At 43.0% G+C, this 27,277-nt stretch overlaps 2 protein-coding genes across 4 annotated transcripts; one reads left to right on the plus strand and one right to left on the minus strand.

The window, feature by feature from the left end:
- The first annotated feature begins 3,058 nt into the window (after positions 1-3,058).
- On the plus strand, positions 3,059-9,016 carry tpgs2 (tubulin polyglutamylase complex subunit 2). 2 transcript variants are annotated; one of them, XM_064965675.1, is made up of 7 exons: positions 3,059-3,228; positions 3,414-3,493; positions 6,567-6,654; positions 6,764-6,901; positions 7,128-7,241; positions 7,460-7,623; positions 8,389-9,016. In XM_064965675.1, the coding sequence occupies exons 1-7, from the start codon at positions 3,153-3,155 to the stop codon at positions 8,605-8,607; spliced, it is 879 nt and encodes a 292-aa protein (XP_064821747.1). In that variant the 5' UTR covers positions 3,059-3,152; the 3' UTR covers positions 8,608-9,016. The 2 variants fall into 2 exon arrangements, with proteins under 2 accessions (XP_064821747.1, XP_064821748.1); XM_064965676.1 differs by having other exon boundaries at positions 6,782-6,901.
- aqp7 (aquaporin 7) lies at positions 7,866-26,167 on the minus strand. 2 transcript variants are annotated; one of them, XM_064965673.1, is made up of 6 exons: positions 25,843-26,167; positions 21,414-21,540; positions 21,142-21,279; positions 20,745-20,863; positions 12,197-12,414; positions 7,866-9,680 (listed from the first exon to the last, which is right to left on the minus strand). In XM_064965673.1, the coding sequence occupies exons 1-6, from the start codon at positions 25,966-25,968 to the stop codon at positions 9,494-9,496; spliced, it is 915 nt and encodes a 304-aa protein (XP_064821745.1). In that variant the 5' UTR covers positions 25,969-26,167; the 3' UTR covers positions 7,866-9,493. The 2 variants fall into 2 exon arrangements, with proteins under 2 accessions (XP_064821745.1, XP_064821746.1); XM_064965674.1 differs by having other exon boundaries at positions 9,586-9,675.
- Between the last annotated feature and the right edge of the window lie 1,110 nt (positions 26,168-27,277).

The raw sequence follows: 27,277 nt of genomic DNA on the forward strand, positions 1-27,277 counted from the left end.
AGATACTGTGGTGCAAATAACAATATGGGGATGAGGTAGTTGGGTCGTCTATTTACAGATAGGCTATGTACAGGTGCAATGATCTGTAAGCTGCTCTGACAGCTGATGCTTAAAGTTAGTGAGCGAGATATGAGTCTCCAGCTTCAGTGATTTTTGCAATTAGTTCCAGTCATTGGCAGCAGAGAACTGTAAGGAAAGGCGGCCAAAGGGGGAATTGGCTTTGGGGTTGACCAGTGAAATATACCTGCTGGAGCGTGTGCTATGGGTGGGGGCTGCTATGGTGACCAGGGAGCTGAGATAAGGCGTGGCTTTACCTAGCAAAGACTTATAGATGACCTGGAGCCAGTGGGTTTGGCGATGAATATGAAGCGAGTGCCAGCCAACGAGAGTATACAGGTCGCAGTAGTGGGTAGTATATGGGGCTTTGTTGACAAAACGGATGGCACTGTGATAGACTGCATCCAATTTGCTGAGTAGAGTGTTGGAGGCTATTTTTAAATAACAATTCCGAAGTCAAGGATCAGTAGGATAGTCAGTTTTACAAAGGTATGTTTGGCAGCATGAGTGAAGGATGCTTTGTTGCAAAATAATTTTGGATTGGAGATGCTTAACGTGAGTCTGGAAGGAGAGTTTTCAGTCTAACCAGACACCTAGGTAGTTGTCCACATATTCTAAGGTAGAACCATCCAGAGTAGGGATGCTAGACGGGCGGGCAGGTGCGGGCAGTGATTGGTTGAAGAGCATGCATTTAGTTTTACTTGCATTGAAGAGCAGTTAGAGGTCACAGAAGGAGAGTTGAATGGCGTTGAAGGTTGTCTGGAGGTTAGTTAACACAGTATCCAAAGAAGGGCCAGAAGTATACAGAATGGTGTCGTCTGGTTAGAGGTGGATCAGAGAATCACCAGCAGCAAGAGCGACATCCTTGATTTATACAGAGAAAATAGTCGGCCCGAGAATTGAACCCTGTGGCATTCCCATAGAGACTGCCAGGGGTCCCACCGATTTGACACACTGAACTCTGTCTGAGAAGTAGTTGGTGAACCAGGCGAGACAGTCATTTAAGAAACCAAGGTTGTTGAGTCTGCCGATAAGAATGAGGTGATTGACAGAGTCCAAAGCCTTGGCCAGGTCAATGAATACGGCTGCACAGTATTGTCTTTTATCGATGGCGGTTATGATATCGTTTAGGACCTTGAGCGTGGCTGAGGTGCACCCATTACCAGCTCGGAAACCAGATTGCATAGGGGAGAAGGTAGGGTGGAATTCGAAATGGTCGGTGATCTGTTTGTTAACTTGGCTTTCGAAGACCATAGAAAGGCAGGGTAGAATAGATATAGCTCTGTAAGAAGAGTGGGATGACCGCGGCAGCTTCCCAATCTTTGGGGATGTCAGATGATATGAAAGAAAGGTTGAACAGGCTAGTAATAGGGGTTGCAACAATTGCGGCGGATAATTTTAGAAAGAGAGGGTCCAGATTGTCTAGCCCTACTGATTTTTAGGGGTCCAGATTTTGCAGCTCTTTCAGAACATCAGCTATCTGGATTTGGGTGAAGGAGAAATGGGGGAGGCTTGGGAAAGTTGCTGTGGGGGGTGCAGAGCTGTTGACCGGGGTAGGGGTAGCCAGGTGGAAAAATGCTTATTGAAATTCTCAATTATCGTGGATTTATCAGTGGTGACAGTGTTTACTTGCCTCAGTGCAGTAGGCAGCTGGGAGGAGGTGCTCTTATTCTCCATGGACTTTACAATATCCCAGAACTTTTGGAAGTTTGTGCTACAGGAAGCACATTTCTGTTTGAAAAAGCAAGCTTTTGCTTTCCTAACTGCCTGTGTATATTGAACTTCCCTGAAAAGTTGCATATCGCGGGGGCTATTCGATGCTAATGCAGTACGCCACAGGATGTTTTTGTGCTGGTCAAGAGCAGCTTGGTCTGGAGTGAACCAAGTTTGTTTGAGAACGACCCATCAACTAGTGGGGAAGAAGAAGGATGCCAGATTGGCACACACTGAACAAATCTGATCAAAAACAAAGTGGATATTTGTCAAATCCGTCATGTTTGATGTGTTGTAAAAGGCCCACAGTGTGAAAATGTATTGCGATTGACATCCACACAAGCATTATACTCAGAATTTGTTACCTCAACATAGTGTGAAATACACATATAAATATTAGCCTAAATGTAGGAACATTTTGTTAGGGTGCAATGAGGAGATTTGGGATCTTTCCCCCACACATTTCCTTGGCATTTTCATTTTTGGGCTCAAGTTCCATTGACCTCTTCACCCATCTATGCCAATTGTAAAATTAGTTCATGCTTTTAAAAACTACATTACATTTCAAATTTGTGGTAAAGAGGTCAATCAAACTGGAATGGAATTGCCATGCAAACGTGTGGGGGAAAGATGTGAGTATCCTCATTGCCCCCCAGAAAAATGTGCCTAAATTTATTTAGGCTATTTTATATGCATTTCATTTCAAATCAACCCCAACACATGTATGTTCATGTCATCGTTACCAATCAACTGCATTACAGTTAAAAACTACTTTGACTACCACCACCGATTTCTGTACGCTAGCTATGCAAACCAGTTTAGAATTGGGTTAGAATTTAGCAGTCCCTTCTTCAAAACCTTAAAAAGGACAACTTCTACATGTTATGTAGCGAAAACAGCCAAATATATCCATATCTGGTTTAAGTAACCACATTGTGGGCCTGTTACAATACATAAATCATGACGGATTTGACGACTTTGTTAGATCAGATTTGTGGAATGTGCGGCAATCTGGTCAATGCCTTCTATTTACTCTTTCACCGCATCTATGATCACTGAGGGGAGCTTCAATCAAGTTCTGTCTCGTGCAGTCCAACCCTCACAGGCCCAAGAGCCTGTGTAGGGAGCTATGGCGTTTTTGAATGATAATGAATGAGATGTTTTTATGCTTTTTGTTGTTGTATGTGTGGATTCATGTTTTCCCTTCTCCATAATGAATGTACTTTTTTTTCTTCACCCCGTCCAGTTGGGGGCGGCAATACAACAATAATTGTGGTGCACCATAACATCTCAGAGAAGAAGATAATCTGCGACTCCTCCAGAAAATTAACTGTTAGATGGATTATATTAATATTTCTCTGCTGTGATTTCTAATTATTGAAATGGAGGAGACAAAGGAAGGTTTAACATGTAAAGGGGTCGCTGAAAGGCTGACACTCGGCATCACCAGAGTACTTGGTAAGCATTCATTTTCGCTGGCAAGCTATCGTTTGATTTAGCAAGCCTGTTGTGGTTGCTGCTAGGCTAGCTAGCTCGCGAGAAGCCTGTTTGGGACGTCCTGTGAGGATTTTTTCTTCTTCATTGCATTACAGTTGTGGCTAACATTAATTGTCATTATGCTGTATAATATTTTGGTGTCACAGAGAGTATGCCCGGGGTGATGGACGTGCGTTTTGTGGAGAGGGAGCCTGCAGAGAAGCGATGCCTGCTGTCATGGGAACAGGTAAAAACACAGGCTGGCTACATTTCAATACTAAAATTGCTCCTTCTCTCCATCACGTCAGTGTCGGACAGGTGAAGGAAAGGAGGGAGCGAGGTTCTTATCCCGGTTTGGGAGGGAATTCTGTGTCAACCCATTTGAATTCAATCATTTTTTGATAGCATCACTTTTTGACAGCAACAGAACTTTCCATACATATTTGCCCATTGAAGAAGTGGTCAGAAAGTGACTTAATGGACCCAGCCCAAAGGCCGGCAGATGGCGATATCGAGTTGTCATTTTACATTCAAATGCATTGTATGCAGCCTGCAAAACATTAGTATCCCTCGTGGACCGGTATGTACCTAAAACATTATCCATTCAGGCTGCATAGGCTTTGATTTCCTCAGATGGATACTTATACCAATGAGATATACCAATGGGAAGTCTATGGCTAACTATAATGGTCGTTAGCATTTGCCAAACCACCTCTGACGAATGCCTTCATACTGGACATAGGCATATAAAGGTATCCACGATTTCATCTGACTCTGGGCAAGTAAATAAATTGCCTCATTGCCAAAATCCCTTTAACTCTGTAATGGTGAGAATGTGGAAAATAATTGGAAAATATGCATACTTTCCTCATGGAACACCATTTTCCACCACCATGCTATAGTGGCTAAATGCTAATCCCGGATGTTGTCTTTCATTTTCAGGCAATCAAGTTGCAGCAGCAGGCCTGCCAACCTTTGAACATACTGTATCTTGGAGTGAGATTGTGAATGTCATTGGCTCCACCCCAAGTCCGTGTTCTGACCAAATCAATTAAACAGATAATACAATCCCCTGAACACAAGATTACATAGTTCAAATCTGCTCCTACACCCAACCCAAATGATCTTTCAATGTATCCCCCCTAGAATCAGTTACACAGTTGGGTTCACAATCTGTCTGGGCAAAGATATTGTTCATAATTACACAAATCAGGTCACCCTACCAAAATTATATGCTAATAAGGCTGACCTAAAAGAGGCAGAACTCATGGTCTGATAGTTTCAACCTGATTGGCTAAACGTGATACACAACATCCGGGATTAGCATTTAGCTGAAAATGGTGTTTCATAAGGAAAGTACGCATTTTCGGCCTTCTCGCCATTAAATAAAGTTGAGGAAATCGAAGCCTATGCAGCCTGAATGGAGAATGTTGGTTCCAGTGGTTCGAATGAATGTTGGAACCGGTGGTTTGTCTGAGGTGAAGAAGCCGGATGTGTCGGTCCTGGGCTTGCATGGTTACACGTGGTCTGCGGTTGTGAGGCCTAATGGACATACTGCCAAATTCTCTAAAACAATTTTGGAGGTGGCTTATGGTAAAGGAATGAACATTCAATTCTATGGCAACAGCTCTGGTGGACATTCCTGCAGTTAGCATGCCAATTGCGCGTTCCCTCAACTTGAGACATCTGTAGTATTGTACTGTGCGACAACTGCACATTTTAGAGTGGCCTTTTACTGTCCTCCGCACAAGGTGCACCTGTGTAATGATCATGCTGTTTAATCAGTTTCTTGATATGCCAAAATTGTCAGGTGGATGGATTATCTTGGCAAAGGAGAAATACTAACAGGGAGGTAAACAATTTTGCGCTAAAAATGTTAGCACAATAATGTTTTTGTTTATGTGGAATAATTCTGGGATCTTTTATTTCAGCTCATGAAACATGGGACAAACACTACATGTTGTGTATTATATTTTTGTTCAGTATATTTGGTCACCTCTTGAAGAGCATATCAATCAGAACAACAAAAAGTATTATTCCATGCAAATGTAGCTCTATCATCGGAGTTACAGAAAGTAACTGCATGCTTTTCATGATCAGTAAACACCAATTGATTTTGAAATTTCTCAATATTGGTCACTATTATTTGGATATTTGAGTGATATAAAAGTGAACTATACCTGACAAGTATGGGTGGTTTAGGTTTCATTTTCCATCCTTTGTGGGCTGTGCCTGTCAAGCAGCAGAAGGGGGCATTTGCCGATGTAAACATTAGGCTATCGGTAGAAACTTTGTACAGGTGGTTAAACATAGCGGTAAGCAGACCTAATGTACTTTTCTCCAACCAACGTAGGCCTACCTAGTGAAGTTATTGAACTATATGTAACAGTATAACTTTAGACCGTCCCCTCGCCCATACCCGGGCGCGAACCAGGGACCCTCTGCACACATCAACAACTGACACCCACAAAGCATCGTTACCCATTGACCTTGAAGTACTACTACTTCAAGGTCTCAGAGCAAGTGACGTCACCGATTGAAACGCTATTTAGCGCGCACCACCGCTAACTAAGCTAGCCGTTTCACATCCGTTACATATATCCCCTATTCAACATTGCTTTTAAGAGTGTAGTGTTTAATCACAGTTGCTGCTGACAGACATGAAACAGTGATTTGATGGGCCTCGTTTCGTATTATGTTACGAATTTCCAAATGCACTAAAGGTTACGACTTTGCCAAACGTATGATATGTTACAAATTCTAGCTAGGTGGCTAACGATAGCTAGCTGGCTAACATTACCTCGGTTAGGGGTTAGCATCAAGATTACGTTTAGGAGTTAGGTTAAAGGGTCTGGGGAAGGTTTAGAGCTAGGAGAAGGGTTAACTAACATACAAAGTAGTTGCAAAGTAGATAAAAAGTAATAAATTGTTGAAAAGTTGCTAAACTGCCAAAGACCAGACTGAAGCTACAACATATGCAGATTTTTTGTTGTTGAGTTTACGCACTTTTTTAAAATTTAAGTGTTTTTTCTTATGAAATTCTAAAATAATTTTACAATGCTGTTTTGTAAGCCCTTAAATTATATAAATCTCAACCATTTATATTTTCCAGTGATGTCTCATGGTAGGGTATGCAAAATGGGTCAAATTTGAGCACATTTATCTCTTGATTCAGTTCCAAATAGTCACATTTTGATCACTTCTACAATGGGCAAACATGTATGGAATGTTTTGTTCAAATCAACAGGGGTGCTGTGAAAAAGTGATTGAATTTAAATAGATTTACCCTTCTGTGTTGACATTTTTTGTGCGGTTTACAGAAAAATACCTGTGTTCTGCCCGAGGACCTCCGAGACTTTTATCTCACAACGGATGGTTTCACCCTTACCTGGAGTGCCAAACTCGAGAGTAGGTAACCCTGACAGTGACACATTCAGCCCCAAACATCCATAGAAGAACAGACAACTGAACACTATCTGTTCTTCTCTCTGTGACACTCTTTCCTATATTGTACCAGATGAATCTGTGCCTTTAGGATGCATGGTGCTCAACGGTGTGGCCAACCTGCGTCCTCTTTGCCAGTCATCGTCAGTGTTCTCCCTCCCCAACGCACCCTCACTGGCTGACCTGGACTGGGACGAAGAACAAGTTGAAGGTGACACCACCTCATTCAGCTACTTAGGGGATTCTTTAGTTTCAGCCTCCAATGTTATTGTATACTGAATCTTCTACCGATGGGTTCCTTGTCGAAATGTTGGACATATTGTAGAATACGGGGCATTGAAGCAAATGTTCCATAAATTGCTACGTCATGTGTAGATAGGCCTATCTAGTTAACATAGTAGGACACACAGACAATTCACACATTCTGTTTTCCTCAGAGTCAGAGTGTGGGCTGGTGGAGCCCCATTTTGATTCCAGGAGCCGTATCTTTGAGCTGGACCCCTGCAGTGGGAATGGCAAAGTCTGCCTGGTCTACAAAGACTGCACAGAAGGTACTTTCCCATTTACCCATGTGATATGCCACATGCACTATGTGTGTATAATATCATGAAAGAATAAGCGAGGAAGACAATTTCCGCTTGCCATATTTTACACCAGACTTTATGAAAGTTAGAAAGTTAAATTGATTTTGACTGGTTAATATTCATGGGAATGTGCCCATCATTATTTCATCCCCCTTGCTCTCTGTCCCATGGCTGTTTGGTTCCAGGTGTGGTGGCCCAGAAGTGTGAGGTGTGGTTCCTGGATCGCTCTCTGTACTGGCACTACCTAACACCCAGCTTCACCGCCTACTACCGCCTGATGATCACCAACTTAGGCCTGCCAGAGTGGCAGAACGCCTTCACCCCCTACGGCCCCAGTCCCCAGGCCAAGGTAATACACCGTTACCCCCTAGAAGGAGCGAGGCTGGGGTTATGGGATTTTGTTGGAATTGGGACAAAATTTAAGAGAATACATTGGGTGTCTTAAGAGCACTTGAAAATAGTGACCATTGTTCTTATGTATTGCATGTAGATGTAATTGTAACACATCTACAATGATATGTATTAGAGGCCTACTACCATGTATGTAAGTAAAAAACTAAATCAGCACAGCCAAAAAGGTGATCCATTACATACAAGGTAAACACAGATTGTATTGTTTCTTTCAATGTACAATATATAGTCAGGTCAAACATAACATACCCCAGTTAGGCTATGTATCATCACTTTCTGGCCACATCAGCTAAAACAAATAAGTCAGGGCCTAAAACTAACATGTTTTGACTGAGGTATGTTGTATGTTGACCCCCAAGCTCTGACCCAATGGATGGGTCATTAAGTGCATTTGTTTCATTGCCCTGCCCTACCTTGACTAGGTCTCACAAAAAAATATTAGTATTTTAGTAATTTCAGTGTATCCTAAAATGAGTTATACTGTAGTAAGCAACTTATAAATGTGTAGCTATACTTTTTGATTAGACAACTTAACAATAAGGTTTGTTATATATGTTTAAAACAAGTCCGTCTCATGAAAGAGATTTCTCTCAGCACGCAAACCTAAATAAGTACATCTTAACAGTAGGATATAATGCCATGAGTTTTTGTTCGGTTAGTTAGTTTACCCATTGTGCTTGTGTCAAATATATCTCCCCAACAGCAGTGGGCGTCTCTCTACCAGCCCCTGAGTTTCCACTGTGAGCCCAGTATGGCCGACCTCACCGGAGATCTGCCTGTCAACAAGCTGGACCCCAGCAAAGCCTTCCGGGGCAAAGCAAAGCTGCCCGCCCCGAAGAAGAAACAGTCGGCCCAGGGAGGGGTGGGGGGCACTGCCAAGGGGCAGGGGAGTTCAGGGAGGCATAGTGGGGGCAGGCGATAAGGAAACCTCCCCTCCCCCACCCCCCAAAAAATACATATTCAATGGGCTATGGCAGTGTTTCCCCTGCATTTGTTTCTTGAGTGGGGTGAAAAGGGCCCGGAAGCAACATATCTGGCTGCTACCATTCAGAATATTGAAGATAACGATCTATGTGGTAGCTAATGGGGCTACAGCGCTTGGCTTCTGAAGTAAGTAATGGCAGGGAAACGGTAGCTATGTATTATACCACTATAAATGCTTCTTCTCCTGAGTGTGTTTGTGTGTGTGTGTGTGTGCGTGCCTGACATGTTTTTTCTAGCAATGCTGCTATTCCCTGTGAAGCCTTGTAGGCCATCCTGTTGATCCTATTTATTTCCCTTTTGTGTCTATGGATGTATGTATTTCCTATTAAAGGCAGATGAGAATCGTTTCGGTTAAACCTGTGTTATTGCCGATGGCCATTTTAGTCCAAATTTCCTCCAGTGTCCTCAGATGTGCTGCATTGTGCTTTGATACCGAAACGAGTAATGAGCACCAATTACATTTTTGACATAGTTTCTTGCATTTTGTCATCAGTTTCAAGGCTCCATAGTTCTATTGGTTGAGGGGTAAGCTGATCCTAGACTTGTACCTACAGGCAACTTCAATATGCAGCTTTGACTTCTGTTAGAGGTGGTCTCTTTCATCCTTAGCCTGGGAGCCAAACTGAATTCATGCTCTGTTTCACAGTTGTTTCACTTTCACAATTCATTCTGTCACTTGGACTTGGACCATCGAGAAAGTAACCAGTCCAGTCAGTGTCCTCACAGAACAACATCCCCAATTGTTTGCCGATGTTTCTGTTCCATCGGATCCTCCTCCAGTTACTTTGGGTGTAGCAAGTGTGCGCACACATAGCTGGGGTGCCTCACACACACACCTCTGGGCTGAGGTTTTTCTGCATATCCAAAGGCTCTGCCTCGTCCTCTATCTCCCTCCTGTGTTCACAGGGGGAGGGGTGGTGCAATTCCACAAAGACCTTGTAGATGGAAGCCCCTGTGACTCCTCCCACCATGGGGGCAAGTACAGGTACCCACCACCAGCCGTTACCTGCTCTGCACAACAGACAGAGAGAGAGACAACAGTGTGGAGATTGGTTACAGTGGTCAAAGTCAGTCAAAAACAAACAAAAATAGCTTTGGGGAGTTTTGCCCTATTTAATTATATACTGTATTATTTGGCAGCCCTTGATCAGAATTCAATCTATTGTCATTTCAAGCAGGCGCTCCCATAACAGGCCTATCAAAATTCAATCTATTGTCATTTCAAGCAGGCGCTCCCATAACAGGCCTATCAGAACAGGCCTATCATTCCTGATTGATTTCAAGTTTTCCAGGCCTATCAAAATTCAATCTATTGTCATTTCAAGCAGGCGCTCCCATAACAGGCCTATCAGAATTCCTGATTGACAAGTTTTCCTGATTATCACAGTGGGCTTGTTTGACATTTCAACTGACATTGACGGTGACCGTAGACTGACTGATCTACAGATTATCATAAATAAAACATTTTTATTTGTAGATCAGTCAGTCACAATTTACCCAAAATGCGTCACATCAGTTGCAATGTTGAACAATCCCAAAATCATTTGAACCATATCATGAGAGGGACTTATTTTTTGTTGCTACCAAAATTGGAACGTAACTGGCCAGTGAGATCCAATTAGATGCCATAAGAGGGCGAGATCAAATCAGATGCCACAACAAACGGGCACAGCTCTTTTCCTGTTATCTTGGGAACAAGAGGACAGAACAGTACAAATAAACATCAAAAAGTGACTGGCTAGGACAGAGGAAATAATGCAGATTGGCATGGGAAACCAGACTGTCCACTCCAAAATACCTCTACTGCCCTGTAATTGACCCCTGAACCACTGAACATTCTACCAACACCACCATCAACACCTGGCTAAACTCTGAAGGCAAAACGTGTGAATGTTGCTAATCCAAAACACCAAGGCAATCTTAGTCCTGCCAGTTTGTTGATATACAGTACCTTAAGAAAGTATTCTCACACCCCTGCTTTTTCCACATTTTGTGTTACAAAGTGATATTAAAATTGATTTAATTGTCTTTTTTTTGGTCAAATGTCTACAGAGAATTCTAATATTGGTTAAATGTTTTATGATAAATAAAACATATTGATTAGATAGCATTCAACCTATAAATGTTACAATCACCTTTGGCTGTGAGTCTTTCTGTGTAAGTCTTAAAAAGCTTTGTACACCTGGATTGTACAATATTAGCCTATAATTATTTTCAAACTTCTTCAAGCTTTGTCAATTTGGTTGTTGTTCATTGCTAGAGACTAATTTTCAGGTATTGCCATAGATTTTCAAGTAGATTTAAGTCAAAACTGTAACTCTGCCCCTCAGGAACATTCACCATCTTGGTAAGCAACTCCAGTGTAGATTTGGCCTTGTGTTTTAGGTTATTGTCTTGCTGATATGTGAATTAATCTCCTAGTGTCAGGTGGAGAGCAGACTGAACCAGGTTTTCCTCTAGGATTTTGCCTGTGCTTACAGTAGCTCAATTCCGTTTCTTTTGTATCCTGAAAAGCTTCCCAGTCTTTAACGATTACAAGCATACTCATAACATGATGCAACCACCACTATGCTTGAAAATATGGTACTCAGTGATGTGTTGTATTGGATTTGAACCAAACATAACGCTTTGTATTCAGGCCAAAATGTGAATTGCTTTGCCAATTCATGAATTAATATCACTATAGAATTATATATATTTTTGCCCTTTTGTCAATTGTTTTTGCAGTATTTCTTTAGTGCCTTTATGCAAACAGGATGCTAGTTTTGGAATATTTTATTCTGTAGAGGCTTCCTTTTCATGCTGTCAATCAGGTTAGTATTGTGGTATAACTACAATGTTGTTGTTCCATCCACAGTCTTCTCTTATCATGGCCATTAAACTCTTAACAGTTTAAAGTCACCATTGGCCTCATGGTGAAACCCCTGAGCGGTGACCTTCGTCTCCGGCAACTGAGTTTGGAAGGACACCTTTATCTTTTTAGTGACCGGGTGTATTGATACACTTTGGATGGTGTAATTAATAACTCCACCATGCTCAAAGGGATATTCAATGTGTGCTTTTTTTAATGCATCTACCAATAGGTGCCCTTCTTTGCAGGGCATTGGAAAACCTGCTTTGTCTTTGTGGTTGAATATGTGTTAGAAATTCACTGCTCGACTGAGGGACCTTACAGAAAATTGTATGTGTGGGCTAAAGACACAAGGTAGTCATTCAAAAATCATGTTAAACACTATTATTGCACACAGAGTGAGTCCATGCAACGTATTGATGTTTGTGACTTGTTAAGCACATCTTTACTCCTGAACTTATTTAGGTGTGAATACTTTCTGAAGGCAGTGTAAGATAAAAAGCCATTGCAAGACTAGCAGGCAAGGTTGGGGTCAATTCACTTTTCAATCCACTCAGTTCTGAAAATGGCCAATTCACTTTTGAATTCATAAATTGAATATCAAATAACTAATTCACTGAACCAAAACTGAAAACTGAATTGACCACCACCAGGTCTTACTCCCCTCCAGTCTTACCGGAACACCTCTGGCCCCCAGCCTGCTATAGCGGTGAAGATTCGAGGTCCCAGGTCGCGGCTAGGGTTGATAGCGTATCCACTGTTGCTCCCCAGAGAGACTCCTATGAGCAGTACCAACAGGCCCACAGCGATGGGCTCACCCCCCGATGGAGCAGGCTGGTTCCTTTGGTCAGACAGGGCCATCAGGCATAGCAACAACATGGCCGTGCCGATCACCTGGAACACACAGCGAGAAAGTGGACATTAGGTTAATATGTCTACTGTCTGTGAGAGTAAAACAACCATGATTGACACTATGGGACCAAATCAGACTTAGGAAATGTATGCCTTTTTTAAGCATTCTGATTTAAGCACTTCTCAGTAGTTGGTATTCAGACTTACCATAATCATGAGCATAACATGGTTTGCGGGTGTGGCTCTCTTGCACACACTGAATACATTTGATTCGATCCAACAAAAAACACACCTACTGGGTTGGCCAATTTGATCAGAGTTTTTCTTCAACATGTTTTTCTGTTCATCTTAAGCAATCCATCTAAATAATGTGTACCTTTAATTTGAATATAATCGGCACAACATTACAATGCAGCCCATGAAAAATACTTTCAGAATGGATATCAATGAAAGATAGCCATCAAAACATGCATATTTATCTCTGTTCAGAACCCATGTGTAGATTTCAAAACACTGATATTTCACAGTATGTATGTTTAGGGGAGTTTTCATGAACCCTAGGCTACTTCATTTAAAAATTTGGAGAGCCTTTACGCACAAAAAAACAGAACTGTTTTGATTAATAGTGAACATATAATTGTAATAGGGAGAATAGTGTACAATAGTATACCCTGGCCCATTGCCCGCACTGACCATGGAACTTAAGGTTACCTAATGCAGGGTTCTCAAAGTGGGGTACGCGGACGAGGTAGGCTACTGCAGGGGGTCCGTGACCAGATCTTAAAATAAAAGCAATAACTGTTTTTAAACATAGTTAATTTTTCAAATGAATATTACTTAAAACACCAGATTAAACCAATTTTGTCCAAAGGATCAGTGGAACAAGTTAGATGGTGTAATACAATACAATGTAATATTATTCAAAGTACAATTTATGTTCTTAACTCTGGGAAACATAGGTCAAACATTATTATTTTTCTTTTTTTACATTTTTTATTATTTTTTACATGAAATGCATTGTAATTTAAACTTTATAACTGAAAAGTTTTCTTTCTGCCTCATGGCAAAATGTGTAGAATTGCAGAAAATTTGCTTGAAAATGGCAGGCCTTTAAAATGTTCCTGCCAGACTTAGTTCATCCAGCCATGCACTGCCAAAGTCATAGTAACACTCCTTGTATGCTATTGTTATCTTACTGATGTTGTGTTCTCAAAACAAATCAAAATGTTTGTCACATGCGCTTTGTAGTAACGGGCGGTGCATTTGCCATACCAAGAGGTGATGTAGCCAGTCAAGATGCACTCAATGGTGCAGCTGTAGAACCTTTTGAGGATCCGAGGGCCAATACCAAATCTTTTAAGCCTCCTGAGGGGGATGAGATGCTGCCTGCCGTGCCCTCTTCACGACTTTGCGGGTGTGTGGATCATGTTAGGTCCTTAGTGATGTGGACGCCAAGGAACTTGAAGCTCTCCACCCGCTCCACAACAGCCCCTTCGATGTGGATGTGCTCTCCCCTCTTTCTCCTACAGTCCACGATCAATCCACATTTTGCTCACATCGGCCACGGAGAGCGGGATCACATAGCGGGATCAAAGCACTAAATAAACTTCAGTTAGTGCTAAATACGGCTGCTAGAATCCTGACTAGAACCAAAAAATTTGATCATATTACTCCAGTGCTAGCCTCCCTACACTGGCTTCCTGTCAAAGCAAGGGCTGATTTCAAGGTTTTACTGCTAACCTACAAAGCATTACTTGGGCTTGCTCCTACCTATCTCTCTGATTTGGTCCTGCCGTACATACCTACACGTACGCTACGGTCACAAGACACAGGCCTCCTAATTGTCCCTAGAATTTCTAAGCAAACAGCTGGAGGCAGGGCTTTCTCCTATAGTGCTCCATTTTTATGGAACGGTCTGCCTACCCATGTCAGAGACGCAAACTCGGTCTCAACCTTTAAGTCTTTACTGAAGACTCATCTCTTCAGTGGGTCATATGATTGAGTGTAGTCTGGCCCAGGAGTGGGAAGGTGAACGGAAAGGCTCTGGAGCAACGAACCACCCTTGTTGTCTCTGCCTGGCCGGTTCCCCTCTTTCCACTGGGATTCTCTGCCTCTAACCCTATTACAGGGGCTGAGTCACTGGCTTACTGGGGCTCTCTCATGCCTTCCCTGGAAGGGGTGCGTCACCTGAGTGGGTTGATTCACTGATGTGGTCATCCTGTCTGGGTTGGCGCACCCCCTTGTGTTGTGCCATGGCGGAGATCTTTGCGGGCTATACTCAGCTTTGTCTCAGGATGGTAAGTTGGTGGTTGAAGATATCCCTCTAGTGGTGTGGGGGCTGTGCTTTGGCAAAGTGGGTGGGGTTATATCCTTCCTGTTTGGCCCTGTCCGGGGGTGTCCTCGGATGGGGCCACAGTGTCTCCTGACCCCTCCTGTCTCAGCCTCCAGTATTTATGCTGCAGTAGTTTATGTGTCGGGGGGCTGGGGTCAGTTTGTTATATCTGGAGTACTTCTCCTGTCCAATTCGGTGTCCTGTGTGAATCTAAGTGTGCGTTCTCTAATTCTCTCCTTCTCTCTCTCGGAGGACCTGAGCCCTAGGACCATGCCCCAGGACTACCTGACTCCTTGCTGTCCCCAGTCCACCTGGCCGTGCTGCTGCTCCAGTTTCAACTGTTCTGCCTTATTATTATTCGACCATGCTGGTCATTTATGAACATTTGAACATCTTGGCCATGTTCTGTTATAATCTCCACCCGGCACAGCCGGTAGAGGACTGGCCACCCCACATATGCTCTCTCTAATTCTCTTTCTTTCTTTCTCTCTCTCGGAGGACCTGAGACCTAGGACCATGCCCCAGGACTACCTGACATGATGACTCCTTGCTGTCCCCAGTCCACCTGGCCGTGCTGCTGCTCCAGTTTCAACTGTTCTGCCTTATTATTATTCGACCATGCTGGTCATTTATGAACATTTGAACATCTTGGCCATGTTCTGTTATAATCTCTACCCGGCACAGCCAGAAGAGGACTGGCCACCCCACATAGCCTGGTTCCTCTCTAGGTTTCTTCCTAGGTTTTGGCCTTTCAAGGGAGTTTTTCCTAACCACCGTGCTTCTACATCTGCATTGCTTGCTGTTTGGGGTTTTAGGCTGGGTTTCTGTACAGCACTTTGAGATATCAGCTGATGTACGAAGGGCTATATAAATAAATTTGATTTGATTTGATCTGGGAAAAACAGGAGCTTTCACGCGAAGCACAATGTTATATTTCTCGAAGCGAGCATAAAAGGCATTTAGCTTGTCTGGGAGTTCTGCATCGCTGGACAACTCATTGCTGGGTTTATTTTTGTAATCCGTTATCGTCTGTAAACCCTGCTACATACGACGAGAGACGGTGCTGGTATAATAGGATTCCACCTTTTTCCTATATTGCCCTTTTGCATATTTGATGTCTTGTCAGGGTTCATAGCGGGATTTCTTGATTGCTTCCATGAACGTGTCCTGTTCCTTGTAAGCGATAGCTCTAGCCTTTAACCCAGTGTGGATATTGCCTGTAATCCATAGTTTTCCCAGTCTGTACTAGCGAAACAGTCTTGTAACCTCGCGTCTGCTTCATCTGACCACTTCCGTATTGAGCGCATCACTGGTTCTTCCTGTTTGAGCTTTTGCTTGTAAACAGGAAGCAGGAGAATTGAGTCATGGTCAGATTTGTCGAGGGTGATACAAGGGAGGGCCTTGTATGAATTTCTGTGGGTAAAATAAAAGTGGTCTAGAGTTTTGTTGGCAGAAGTGAGGTAGGACGGTTTTATGTCTCCACGAATTAAAATCCCCCCCCACCAAAAACGCTGCCTCTGGGTGAGCGGTCTCTTGTTTGTTTATGGCCCCATACAGTTTGTTGATTGCCAGAGTGGTGTTTGCTTGGGGCGGGATGTAGATAGCCGTGATAATTAAGGATGAGAACTCTCCTGCTAGATGACAGAGTTTGCAGCTTACCATTAGGTATTCTATACCAGGTGAACAAAAGCTAGAGATTTCCTTCACACTTGAAGCAGCACACCAGTTGTTATATATGAAAAAACACACTCCATCCTGCCGCTGCATGGATAATCCACTGAGTACTACATGCATAGCGTCATCATCCGGCCATGTTTCAGTACTCAACATCAACGAAACAAAAGATGATCGTGGACTTCAGCAAAAGCAGAGGGAGCGCCCCCTTATCCACATCGACGGGACAGTAGTGGAGAAGGTGGAAAGTTTTAAGTTCCTCGGCGTACACATCATGGACAAATTGAAATGGTCCACCCACACAGACAGCGAGGTGAAGAAGGCGCAACAGCGCCTCTTCAACCTCAGAAGGCTGAAGCAATTTGTCTTGTCATCATAAACACCCAAAACTTATACAGATGCACAATCGAGAGCCTAGTACGGCAACTGCTCCGCCCACAACGGGAAGGCTCTCCAGAGGGTAGTGAGTTCTGCACAACACATCACCGGGGGAAAACTACCTGCCCTCCAGGACACCTACACCATCCGATGTCACAGGAAGGCCAAAAAGATCATCAAGGACAACAACCACCCGAGCCACTGCCTGTTCACCTGCTATCATCTAGAAGGAGAGGTCAGTACAGGTGCATCAAAGCTGGGACAGAGAGACTGAAAAACAGCTTCTATCTCAAGGTCATCAGACTGTAAAACAGCCATCACTAACAATGAGTGGCTGCCGCCAACATACTGACTCAAATCTCTAGCTACTTTAAAAATACAAAATTGGATGTAATAAATGTATCACTAGTCACATAAAACAATGCCACTTTATGTAATGTTTACATACCCTACATTACTCATCTCATATGTATATACTGTACTCTATACCATCTACTGCATCTTGCTTATGCCGTTCGGCCCTCGCCCATCCATATATTTATATGTACAGTACATATTCATTCCTTTACACTTGTGTGTAAAAGGTAGTTGTTGTGAAATTGTTAGATGACTTGTTAGATATTACTGCATGGTTGTAACTAGAAGCACAAGCATTTCGCTACACTCACATTAACATCTGCTAACCATGTGTATGTGACCAATAACATTTGATTTGATTTGCGAAAAGCTTCAGTGCAACAGTAGTACCTTTATTGAAAAGGCAGTGAATGAACCCGGAACGCAGCAGTGTTCATGGCAACTGAAACCTTGTTTTCCGGGCTCTGACACATCAAACAAGGTTGTCGAGTGGAGAGCTACAGTATGAAGGGCACTTCGGGGGGAAAGTGGGCTGTCTCCATCTTCCCTGTGTCTAGACACAAAACAATGTGTTGTAGCACGGTGGAAAGTGTTCTGACAAAATAGACATGCCCCTCTTGTAATTTACGTCGGGTGAAAGGTCTTTAGCCTGAGAGGGGGAAGGGCCGGACAACACATGAGCTGTGCTCTGCTCCCCTTTGCCACTGTGGAAGGACGGTCTCCCCCTCAGGGGAATCGTTGGGGTGTGACCTCAAAGCGGCTGCTGCGTAGGAACATCTGCCCCAGTTTTGTCTGCCTCTAGTCTGAACACTTACTTGTGGGTTAGCAGTCTGCTGGGCCTGGTGCCCCTGGCGGAAGAGTACTGGCCTCTTCCTGCTGAGGAGGCACGCTGGCTCATGGCTGTGGAGGTTGGACCGGGGTGGGACCCGGGTTGGTGGGGCAGGCAGAAGCTGGAAGCTTCTCCTTCTGCTCTGTACAGTTCCAGTCAATAGGGCCAAACAGTTCCTTTGGCTCAATAGGAGCATCCAGGAAGTCTGCCGTCTCCCCCGTGAGGCTGGACAGGTTCAGCCGCAGGACTCCATCCCCCACCACTGCGAGGCGAATGACACGCCCACAGCCTTGGATAGCACCCGTGGAGGCACGGAGGTCTGAGACGACACAGATCTCTTCCCTGAGCAATGGGTTGGGCTCGTTCTTGTTCAGTTTTTGATATACCATCAGTAGAGTGGTGACGTTCAGTGTCCTAATCTTGAGCTTGGCTGCAGCCCATTTACACACATCCACGAGCCCGTACCCCAGGGTAGGAGAGGGGACATCTCTGCCCTGTGTGGGTCTGGGAGCCAGGGAGTCATCCTCCCCCTCTTCTTCTCCATCACGGAGGAGACGAAGGATGTCGTTTTCATCCTCATCTATGATCAAGTCATCTTCCCTTAATGCTAGGTCGTCAAACCGTATATCCGGGGGGAGATTGTCCATAACCTCAGCCCTGTCAACCTCAGTACATACAGGACTGGGGAGGGGTTGTTGAGTTGCCTCTTCACCCAAAATGCTGGGAGGAAGATGAGCATGAGGCGGCAGCCTGTCGCACTCGACGCTTGAGGATAGCCTTCGGCAACTCCTAGCAATACACGCAGGACTCAGGGTTAGCGAGCCTTGTCTGGGCATGCTCCTGGAGAGTTGAAATATAGGGTGTGGGTATGAGAGACCCACATAGGCATGGGTGTAGGTCAGCAGGTTTGCTGGTCTTGTCCTGTGTAGGGGTAGAATTAGCCATAGTTCTGGTATGGACACTCAGGCTATGTGTGTGCTGGTCGACGCTGTAGCTGTGTAGCTAGTAGTCCTGTCGTTGGCTAGCTAGAGTTCACCTCGTGGGTTAGTAACCTAGCTAAAGCCAGCACGCTGTTAGCTGAAGAGAATGTGTGTTCTTCATTAGCTATCAAAAATTATATATTCTCTTTCCACCTAGGTAGGAATAAGCAAAGGGAAGCAGGTAGTTTAGTTACAGCTAGCCGTGTGGCGCTAGCTGAACCAGAGACTGAGAGTAGTTTTTACTGTGACGTCAATCCTCTCGATGATAAGCTGCTGTCCTACGCTCGGCGATGGATTCTTTGACGGTCCACCTGTGGACAGGTTAGCAGGAAAGTAGAGTAGAAGTTGAGGAGAGTAGAGGATATTACTGAGGAGAGTAGAAGAGAGTAGAGGCTATTACTGAGGAGAGTAGAGGATCTTAATAGAATCTGTGAGGAAGATGAAAGAAGTGAAGATGGGAGCAGACTATAGCCCCTTGTGTAGGAAGTCTATGACAGACCTTGTGTGATTGGATCTTCATAGACTCTGCCCCTTCCTATACTCCGCCCCTAACGAGACGTTACCCAAAGTGAGAGACCAAACAAGTAATTGTAATAGAACTGTGTGATGACATGGCCAAGTATTGCGCCATGCGTCAGGTTCAAACTATTAAGACTTGGTCTGTCACTCCATAAGGATTTAATTAGCCTACATGTTTAAAAAAATATATACCATTATTAAACATGATCAACTATTACTAGAGATCCTCAGCAACAACCACACGGACATGACAGCGTTTACAGAGGAAGCATATGAAGGCAAACAAAACAATGCAATTCAATTGAGGGATGTAATGTAATGAAATGAAGGGAATTAACATTAAATTGTCAGTTAAATATGTGTGGTTATTACTGACATTTGATAACATGATAGAAATAGTAGTAACCAGAGAATGTTGAGGCATATAATTCAAACATTCGAGAGTGCCCAAAGGTTCAATTTGGCGTCACTACCATTGTGCATCGTCATCACATGCTCCAGGCTGCAGTAGCCTACCCATTTGGCTTGCATCTCCAAGCTTCATAACTGCAAGTTATAAAGGCCATACAATTAAAATGACGCATAAGGTCACAGCATGTTGTACTTCGCAGTGGGAAAAGGGCAGAAATTCTTGTCATGCTTTTAGTTTGCTTCTATGACTGGTTTCATTCTCCAGCTATCCGAGGGAAAAATCATCTTTTTTTTTAACCCTCTTCTCCAAACAGATTGCTCATTTACCTAGCTTGTATCAATTGCTCTTATCAATTTATAAATTACAGTGCATGAAGAAAAGGGGTTATTTATATCTGAAAAAAACAATTAAGTATGAGTTTCCACTTGGAACGAACAGGTTCGCTCGACCTTATCCATGGTTTCCTCAAGTGCAAATGTGGTGGAATTTTGAGCGAATTAAGTCAAGGTCAGAATACAGATATCCGTAGACACACCTCTACCACAACTCAATTTCTGTGATCTCCACCCCAAATGTATAGCTAGCTGGCTGGCACATGCGTACGCATTGAGAGAAAGGTGCATAAAAAGGAAATGAAGTTCCATTTACGTGCACAAAACTCGGGTCTGAATTCCCCCCGTGGGGTGCCTAATACCTGGACGACACACAATTAACACACATACACACACACACACTTAGGGAGAAAAGGGAGAGATAGCTTGAGTTGTCCTCCATCAATGGGAGATGAACGTCCACAGTAAAATGTAGATCAGGGTAACCTGGCTTGACAAACCAATTCAACAGGCGTCTTTATGGAGTAAAATGGGGTTGAATGACCCGTTTCATGCTTACCTGGTCTAAGAATCCAGCATGAAGCGAGAGGTAGGGTGCTGGGTAGGTAGCAAAGATCCCAGCTGTAGCCTTTGGGCCAGAGACAGTCAGATTCCCTCCACAGTAGTGGTATATGGCGTCTGGAAATACAGTGACAAAGCAAGTTTCACAGCACAGTTTCACAGTTTCACAGTTTCACAGCGCCTCATAACCATATTCAACCAACACACTACTACTATCTGTAGGTTTTCAAGTGTTAAGGTTGGGAAATGTACATGTATCTCAAACAATAACATTGAAACAAACATTTCCGGCCCTCATAGTGACGTTTAATGCACACAAGCGCGTCCTTGTACTGGCTGTATGATTTCCCAAAGTGAACTGGTCATTGTCTTCTATGTTGTCATTATGTCTTTACCATAGTAAAGGGAGTATATGGTCCCAGCAGCCAAGAAGGAGCCTATCAGCTGACTGAGGATATAGACGGGAAGCATCCTCCAACCCAAACGACCAAAGAGACACATGGAGAATGATACTGCTGCGTTCATATGGGCCCCTAGGAGGTAGAGGAAGAGAGAGAGAGGGAAGTATTTTCCATTTGCACTTAAATGTGCTGTTATAAGAGGCACCATACATGAAAACGATTTCAACCTTTACCCATGTCAAAATGAGTGGTGTTGTGTTATGTACCTGAGACCCTCCCGCCAATATGCACTCCCATAGCCACGCCCAGGCCGAAGCCCAGGTTGACACTAAGGTACTCTCCGAACGCACCGTGTCCAGTCACGACCTGTGCCACAGAGCCCAAGCCAAACACCTTGAATATAAACACAACATGAACACAACCTGTCAAAAACAGACGTCCACAGAGGCAGTGGGAGAATTGATCATACATCCAAGCTGGTTTGTGGGTCCACGTAATGTATTCCTTCTGGTGCATTTGGATTCACTTAACTCAATTAAACAAAGAATTACTGTTAAAGTAAAAACAACAAGCTTTGTCACAAGTTTCAATTCCCTCATTAGGAAATATGAATGAGAACTAGATTTGGGTCTTGAATGCGTCTTTGATGTGAGTGTCTCTTGCAGAGGCGTCATGCCCATAGGGGGCACAAGAGCACATTCCCCCTCAGATTGGTCCAGTTTTATATTTTTCTGATGTAAAATGAATTATTAAACTTTAACATAATTATTTATTTATGTCAGCGGTATTTTGTGGAAGGGCACACTGACTGAACCAGGCAAAGAGTACCCCCATTCTCCCTAGTAAGTGTTTCCTTCCAAGGTGCACCATGGAGCAAAGACACAGCATTTGATTTGATTTTAGCTGCCGATGATGGGCAGGAGTCACAGGAGGTATGTTTGTAAATGAATTTGATCAAGCTATGTCACCTACTGATTCCTTTTGATTAATAAATTAAACTAAAAAATATTATTTTTATGTAATACAAGACACCTAGCCATTTTATGGTATTGGTTTTAGTTAGCCAGCGAGATAGATTCCCAATCTCCCAACCTCATAACTAGCAACCAAGTCATTTCAGGCTACCAATCAACTTAGGGTAGCTTGTCTAACTACGATATCTTAGCTGGCATGCTGCGGGCAAAGTTGCTAGACTTTAGGAAAGTGTACAATTACTTAATGTACCCAATAAGAATCACATTCAGTTCAACCTTTTATCCAGATTTTAGGGGGATGCAGACAGCTCAAGAGGTATGCAGACAATATTTGGTTTAAATTTAATCTACCACCTTATGATATTATCATGACATCTGTGTGTTAATTATTATTCCATGATATGTGCCTGTATTGACGTGTGGTCCCATGTACTGTGTTGTAATTTGGATGTGACATTTTAGGCATGTTATTGCAGTATATTTAGATGTGTAATTTACAACAGTCAGAATGACACCATCATTAAAATGACAGTTGAACAGGTACATTTATTTTTTACAGCGGAGAGGAGGTGAATGAGTCAATTGTAAACTGGGGATGATTAGGTGACTGTATGAGGGCCAGATTGGGAATTTAGCCAGGACACCAGGGTTAACTCTTACTATAAATGCTATGGGATCTTTAGTGACCACAGAGAGTCAGGACACCTGTTTAATGTCCCATCCGAAAAACAGAACCCTACAAAGGGCAATGTCCCCAATCACTGCCCTGGGGCATTGGGATATTATTTCTAGAGCAGAGGAAAGGGTGCCTCCTACTGGCCCTTCAACACCACTTCCAGTAGCATCTGGTCTCCCATTCAGGGACTGACCAGGACCAACTCTGCTTAGCTTCAGAACAAGCCAGCAGTGGGATTCAGGGTGGTATGCTGCTGGAAAAGATGTATCCTTGGTCAACCTATGGAGAAAAATATGCATTTGTTTTTTTTTACATAGAATTAGGCAGAATGATTATGGCTCTAGATTCCTGGAAAACCCTTTTTCGGGTGTTTGAAAAATTCATAATTCTCCAACATCCGACCTCCATCCTCACGTACTTCGTTTGTACTTTCACTCTGCAAAAACAGCACACAGTTACAGTACTCCCCCTTCTAAATAACTTGAAACGTTCTAACCAGGTCTTGTGTCTGGATGTAGCCTAGACTAGCTAGCAAGCCAGCTAACTTCTTTTGCCAATCAGCGTCAGCCAGCCGGTGTGTGACTGTGGAAAAGTGGGTTTGACTTTGGATAGCTAGTTAGGGACCGTTGCTCATCTTTGAGCTGTATTTGTATCTGAATTTCTACAAATAATAGTTGTTTGAGGTTTTTAAGTCACTGACATTTGGAGCTATTGACATTTAAAATGACTGTCCCATCTACATTGTGTAATTTACTGATGTTCCCTAACTAGCCCTCATAGGGATATCGAATGTCAAACCAAATTGACCATGGGCATTACGATGGGGTCGGGTGCAGCTGCGCTCCAACTGTGTGCTGCCAGTTTTGGGTGTGTGGGCAGGATTGAAATAATCCCAACCCAAGGAAAACTGTTATAGTACCCTTGATTCCGTGACATACTTTCCCCCCCTAATTATATCACAAATCTCTGTTTTGGATGAGACTGACTTTATGACCAAAATTATCCTATTTACACTTTGTAGTCAATTTTCACACTAGCACAAAAAAATCGGAATAATAGCAATGGCCGTTTTCTACTAGAGAAGTTGTTTATTGCCTTCAGTTGCTCTTTAAGACATTTAAGGTAATTATCACGTCTTATCCTATAAACCTGTCAACTCATTTTGAGTGATGTACTTAATTAGTTATAAGAATATAATCAGTTTAGGCCTTAGGGGGATGGGATTATTTTATGAATATTGTATTGTATGTAGGTTAATAAAGTGATGACCTACTTCCAACCCACACGAATGCCCCAAGGTTACTCTTTTGGATCAACCCTCCAAAAATACTTTAACTGATTACTTGTAAATTAGTTTTTGAAACCAAATATGATTCAATGTCAACTGTTTAATTGGATTATTACCAAACCTATATTTCAAGTTGCAAACTATTTATTTGAACACTCATAAACCTAATAAATAACTAATATGAATTAATATTTCATCTAAACAACATGTTTTCATCTTGTTCCAAATTCACTTTTTAATTTGATATTACCTATAACATTTTCAACAATTGGGTTACAAGCAATCAAATAATTCCCTGTAAATCAAGATATTAAGTTGGTTGAAAATAATGTTTCCACATTTAGTAGCCACAATATTTATTTTACCTTTATTTCAGTTCAGTTAAGTTTATTGTCAGTTAAGAACAAATTCTTATTTTCAATGACGGCCTAGGAACAGTGGGTGCCTGTTCAGGTGCAGAACGACAGATTTGTACCATGTCATAATATCATAATCAAGCATTGTGTACAGTAACATAGAAACCATATCAGGCTCTTTTATATGAAATATAATTATATCAGCATGATTACAGATGCTATTGGTGAAAAAACGACTACAAAAACCAGATTAACTGGAATGACACTTTCACTGGTGTGCACGCCTCCAACTCTTCTGATATGCTGCTTCCGTTACATTTCCCCCAATGCTATTCAATGTGCAAGCGCATGAGGTGTTGAAAGCAGTTTAGAACCTTTCAATCAATTTGAAAAATCCCATTGATCTTTCAAAATTGTTATTTGATTTCAGACAAATTTAATAGAAAGTGTCATTTTCAATCATTCCAATCAGTAAAAGCACTTAAGATTAACAACGGCATTGTCCCATTTTGTTGTGTAGGTAAGTCACAAAGGAAAGGGAAAGCTCCTTATACAATTACTGTATAGTAGTAAAGACATTATCACACTACTACCACGTGTGTGTCTTCTGTCTGTATCCTAAGCTCTAAGAATAGGATTCGTTTTCAGGCATGTGACAAACAGGCAGCGTGTGTGTGTGTGTGTGTGTGTGCGTGTGTGTGTGAGTGTGAGTGTGAGTGTGAGAGAGAGAGAGAGAGAGAGAGAGAGAGAGAGAGAGAGAGAGAGAGAGAGAGAGAGAGAATGCATGCGGCCAACTGGCCAGCCGTGTTATCACAGGGTCAAGTGCATGACAGTGACAACCAATGCCACATGATAAGCATCTACATGGGGAGCGTATTGCAACATGCAATTTGTATGAATATTTCTAAGCAGAATCACAATTGAGTGGAAATCTATCAATGAATATAGACACTAGTAGTAATACGAGTAGTAATAAACTAGTAATAATAAATACCTTTAAATACAACATTTTATGTATTCATTTATAAATCTTGCACTTTTGGAAATATGCAACAACCAAAACATATTAAAAAGCAAATAAGCAAGGGAGTAAGGGTGAGGCCGGACTGACGCGTGGATACGAAATTAGAACGGATACATTTTGCTCCGTGTGTGTGTGAAGTGTGTGACGTAAAACGCCATATTTTTTCTAATTGGCTAAGCAGATGGTTACGTATCCGTTTGTCCGTGAAAATACGTTAACGGTCAGCGTCAACGTACAACTCTCATTGAGAAAGCATTGGAAATCACGGATACGGACCAAATCAAGGGGCCAGTCCGGCCTTGACCTTAAGAAGTGAGAGGTTGATGTTGTCCTCTAACCCTTTCTCTCTTTTTTTTCTCTCTCTATCTTTCTCTTACCATCATGACATAGGTGCTGAGGGCTTCTGCGAGTCCCACTCGAACACGTTCATTTATCACCCAGATCTTGGAGAGTTTTCTACTTCTTCCATGCTCTTGAACGCTCCCCTGCTCCATCGCATGCATCTTATTTCCACAGAGTCACACTCAAGTTTGCAGTCTTTTGTAGGTTGTCAAGGTATCCGGAAGAATTTGGGCTACGACCCTCAGAATCGCAATCGACACGCAGCCTTGTTTATATCTCTTTCTCTTTCTCTTCCCACTTCCATTTCTCTCGCTTCCTTTTGGCTTGTATTTTATGGCCTCTCCCCTCCCACACCCTCTTTCCTCCACACACAGACACACAAACACACAGTCACACACACTCCCTACAATGGACCTATGTCTGGGAGGGGTGTATGCTTAAGGGGAGGGGTAGAAAAACAGGCTGGCTTGTCACAGAAAAATCTTCCAACTCAAATGTGCTGAATACAACAGCTGTCGTCTTTACCTTAATACTACATGTTTACTTAGGAGCCCTATCCCAACGATGCAGAGTAAAAAAATATATATATTTATATATATGTTTAAAAGAGGAATGAAAATACACAACAATTAAGCTACCAGATCAATGAGGTAGATATGTACTTGAAGGCATGGCATAGATAATAACAAGAGTAAAAAAGGAACAGAGTAGCAGCAGCGTTTTTTGATGAGTGTGAAAGTATGTGTGTGTGTGAGAGAGAGAGTGTCAGTGTGGTGAGTGTGTGGGTGGAGTCTTATGAGTGTGCATAGGGTGAAACAAGGTCAATGAAGATCATCTGGGTAACCATTTTGATGAACTATTTAGCAGTCTTATGGATAGACGCTGCCACGAATCCTGTTGGGCCGAGACCCGATGCTCCGGTACCACTTGCCGGACGGTAACAGGGAGAACAGTCTACAGCTTGGGTGGTTGAAGTCTTTGGCAATTTTTCAGGCCTTCCTCTGACAACTGCCTGATATAGAGGTCCTGTAAGGTGATGTATTGGGCCGTCAGCACCAACCTCTGTAGCGCATTGCGGTCAAGGTCGGTGCAGTTGCCATACCAAGCGGTGATGCAGCCAGTCAAGATGCTCTCAATGGTGCAGATGTAGAACTTTTTGAGGATCCATGCCAAATCTTTTCAGCCTCCTGAAGGGGAGGTGTTGCCGTGACCTCTTGACAACTGTTTGGGTAGTTGAGAGCAGTGTGAAGTGCAATTAAGATGGTGTCATCTGTGGATCTGTTGGGGCGGTATGTGAATTGGAGTGGGTCTAGTGTGTCTGGGATGATGGCACTGACGGAAGCCCCAATCAAACGGCAAAACTCCCTCCAAAATTGAGACGTGAACTGCGGGCCTCTGTCCGAAACGACGTCTGACGGAAGGCCATGAATTCTGAAAACATTCTCGATGATGATCTGTGCCGTCTCCTTA

Source organism: Oncorhynchus masou, chromosome 5 (assembly GCF_036934945.1).
Source record: "Oncorhynchus masou masou isolate Uvic2021 chromosome 5, UVic_Omas_1.1, whole genome shotgun sequence".
NCBI lineage: Eukaryota > Metazoa > Chordata > Actinopteri > Salmoniformes > Salmonidae > Oncorhynchus > Oncorhynchus masou.

Coding starts and splice junctions, on each gene's coding strand:
- tpgs2 (XM_064965675.1), top strand. CDS start 3,153: ATGGAGGAGACAAAGGAAGGTTTAACATGTAAAGGGGTCGCTGAAAGG. Junction 3,229..3,413: donor CGGCATCACCAGAGTACTTG/GTAAGCATTCAT, acceptor TTGGTGTCACAG/AGAGTATGCCCGGGGTGATG. Junction 3,494..6,566: donor GCCTGCTGTCATGGGAACAG/GTAAAAACACAG, acceptor TGCGGTTTACAG/AAAAATACCTGTGTTCTGCC.
- aqp7 (XM_064965673.1), bottom strand. CDS start 25,968: ATGCATGCGATGGAGCAGGGGAGCGTTCAAGAGCATGGAAGAAGTAGA. Junction 20,864..21,141: donor CATATACTCCCTTTACTATG/GTAAAGACATAA, acceptor CTGTATTTCCAG/ACGCCATATACCACTACTGT. Junction 12,415..20,744: donor ATGCTGGATTCTTAGACCAG/GTAAGCATGAAA, acceptor TGTGTGTTCCAG/GTGATCGGCACGGCCATGTT.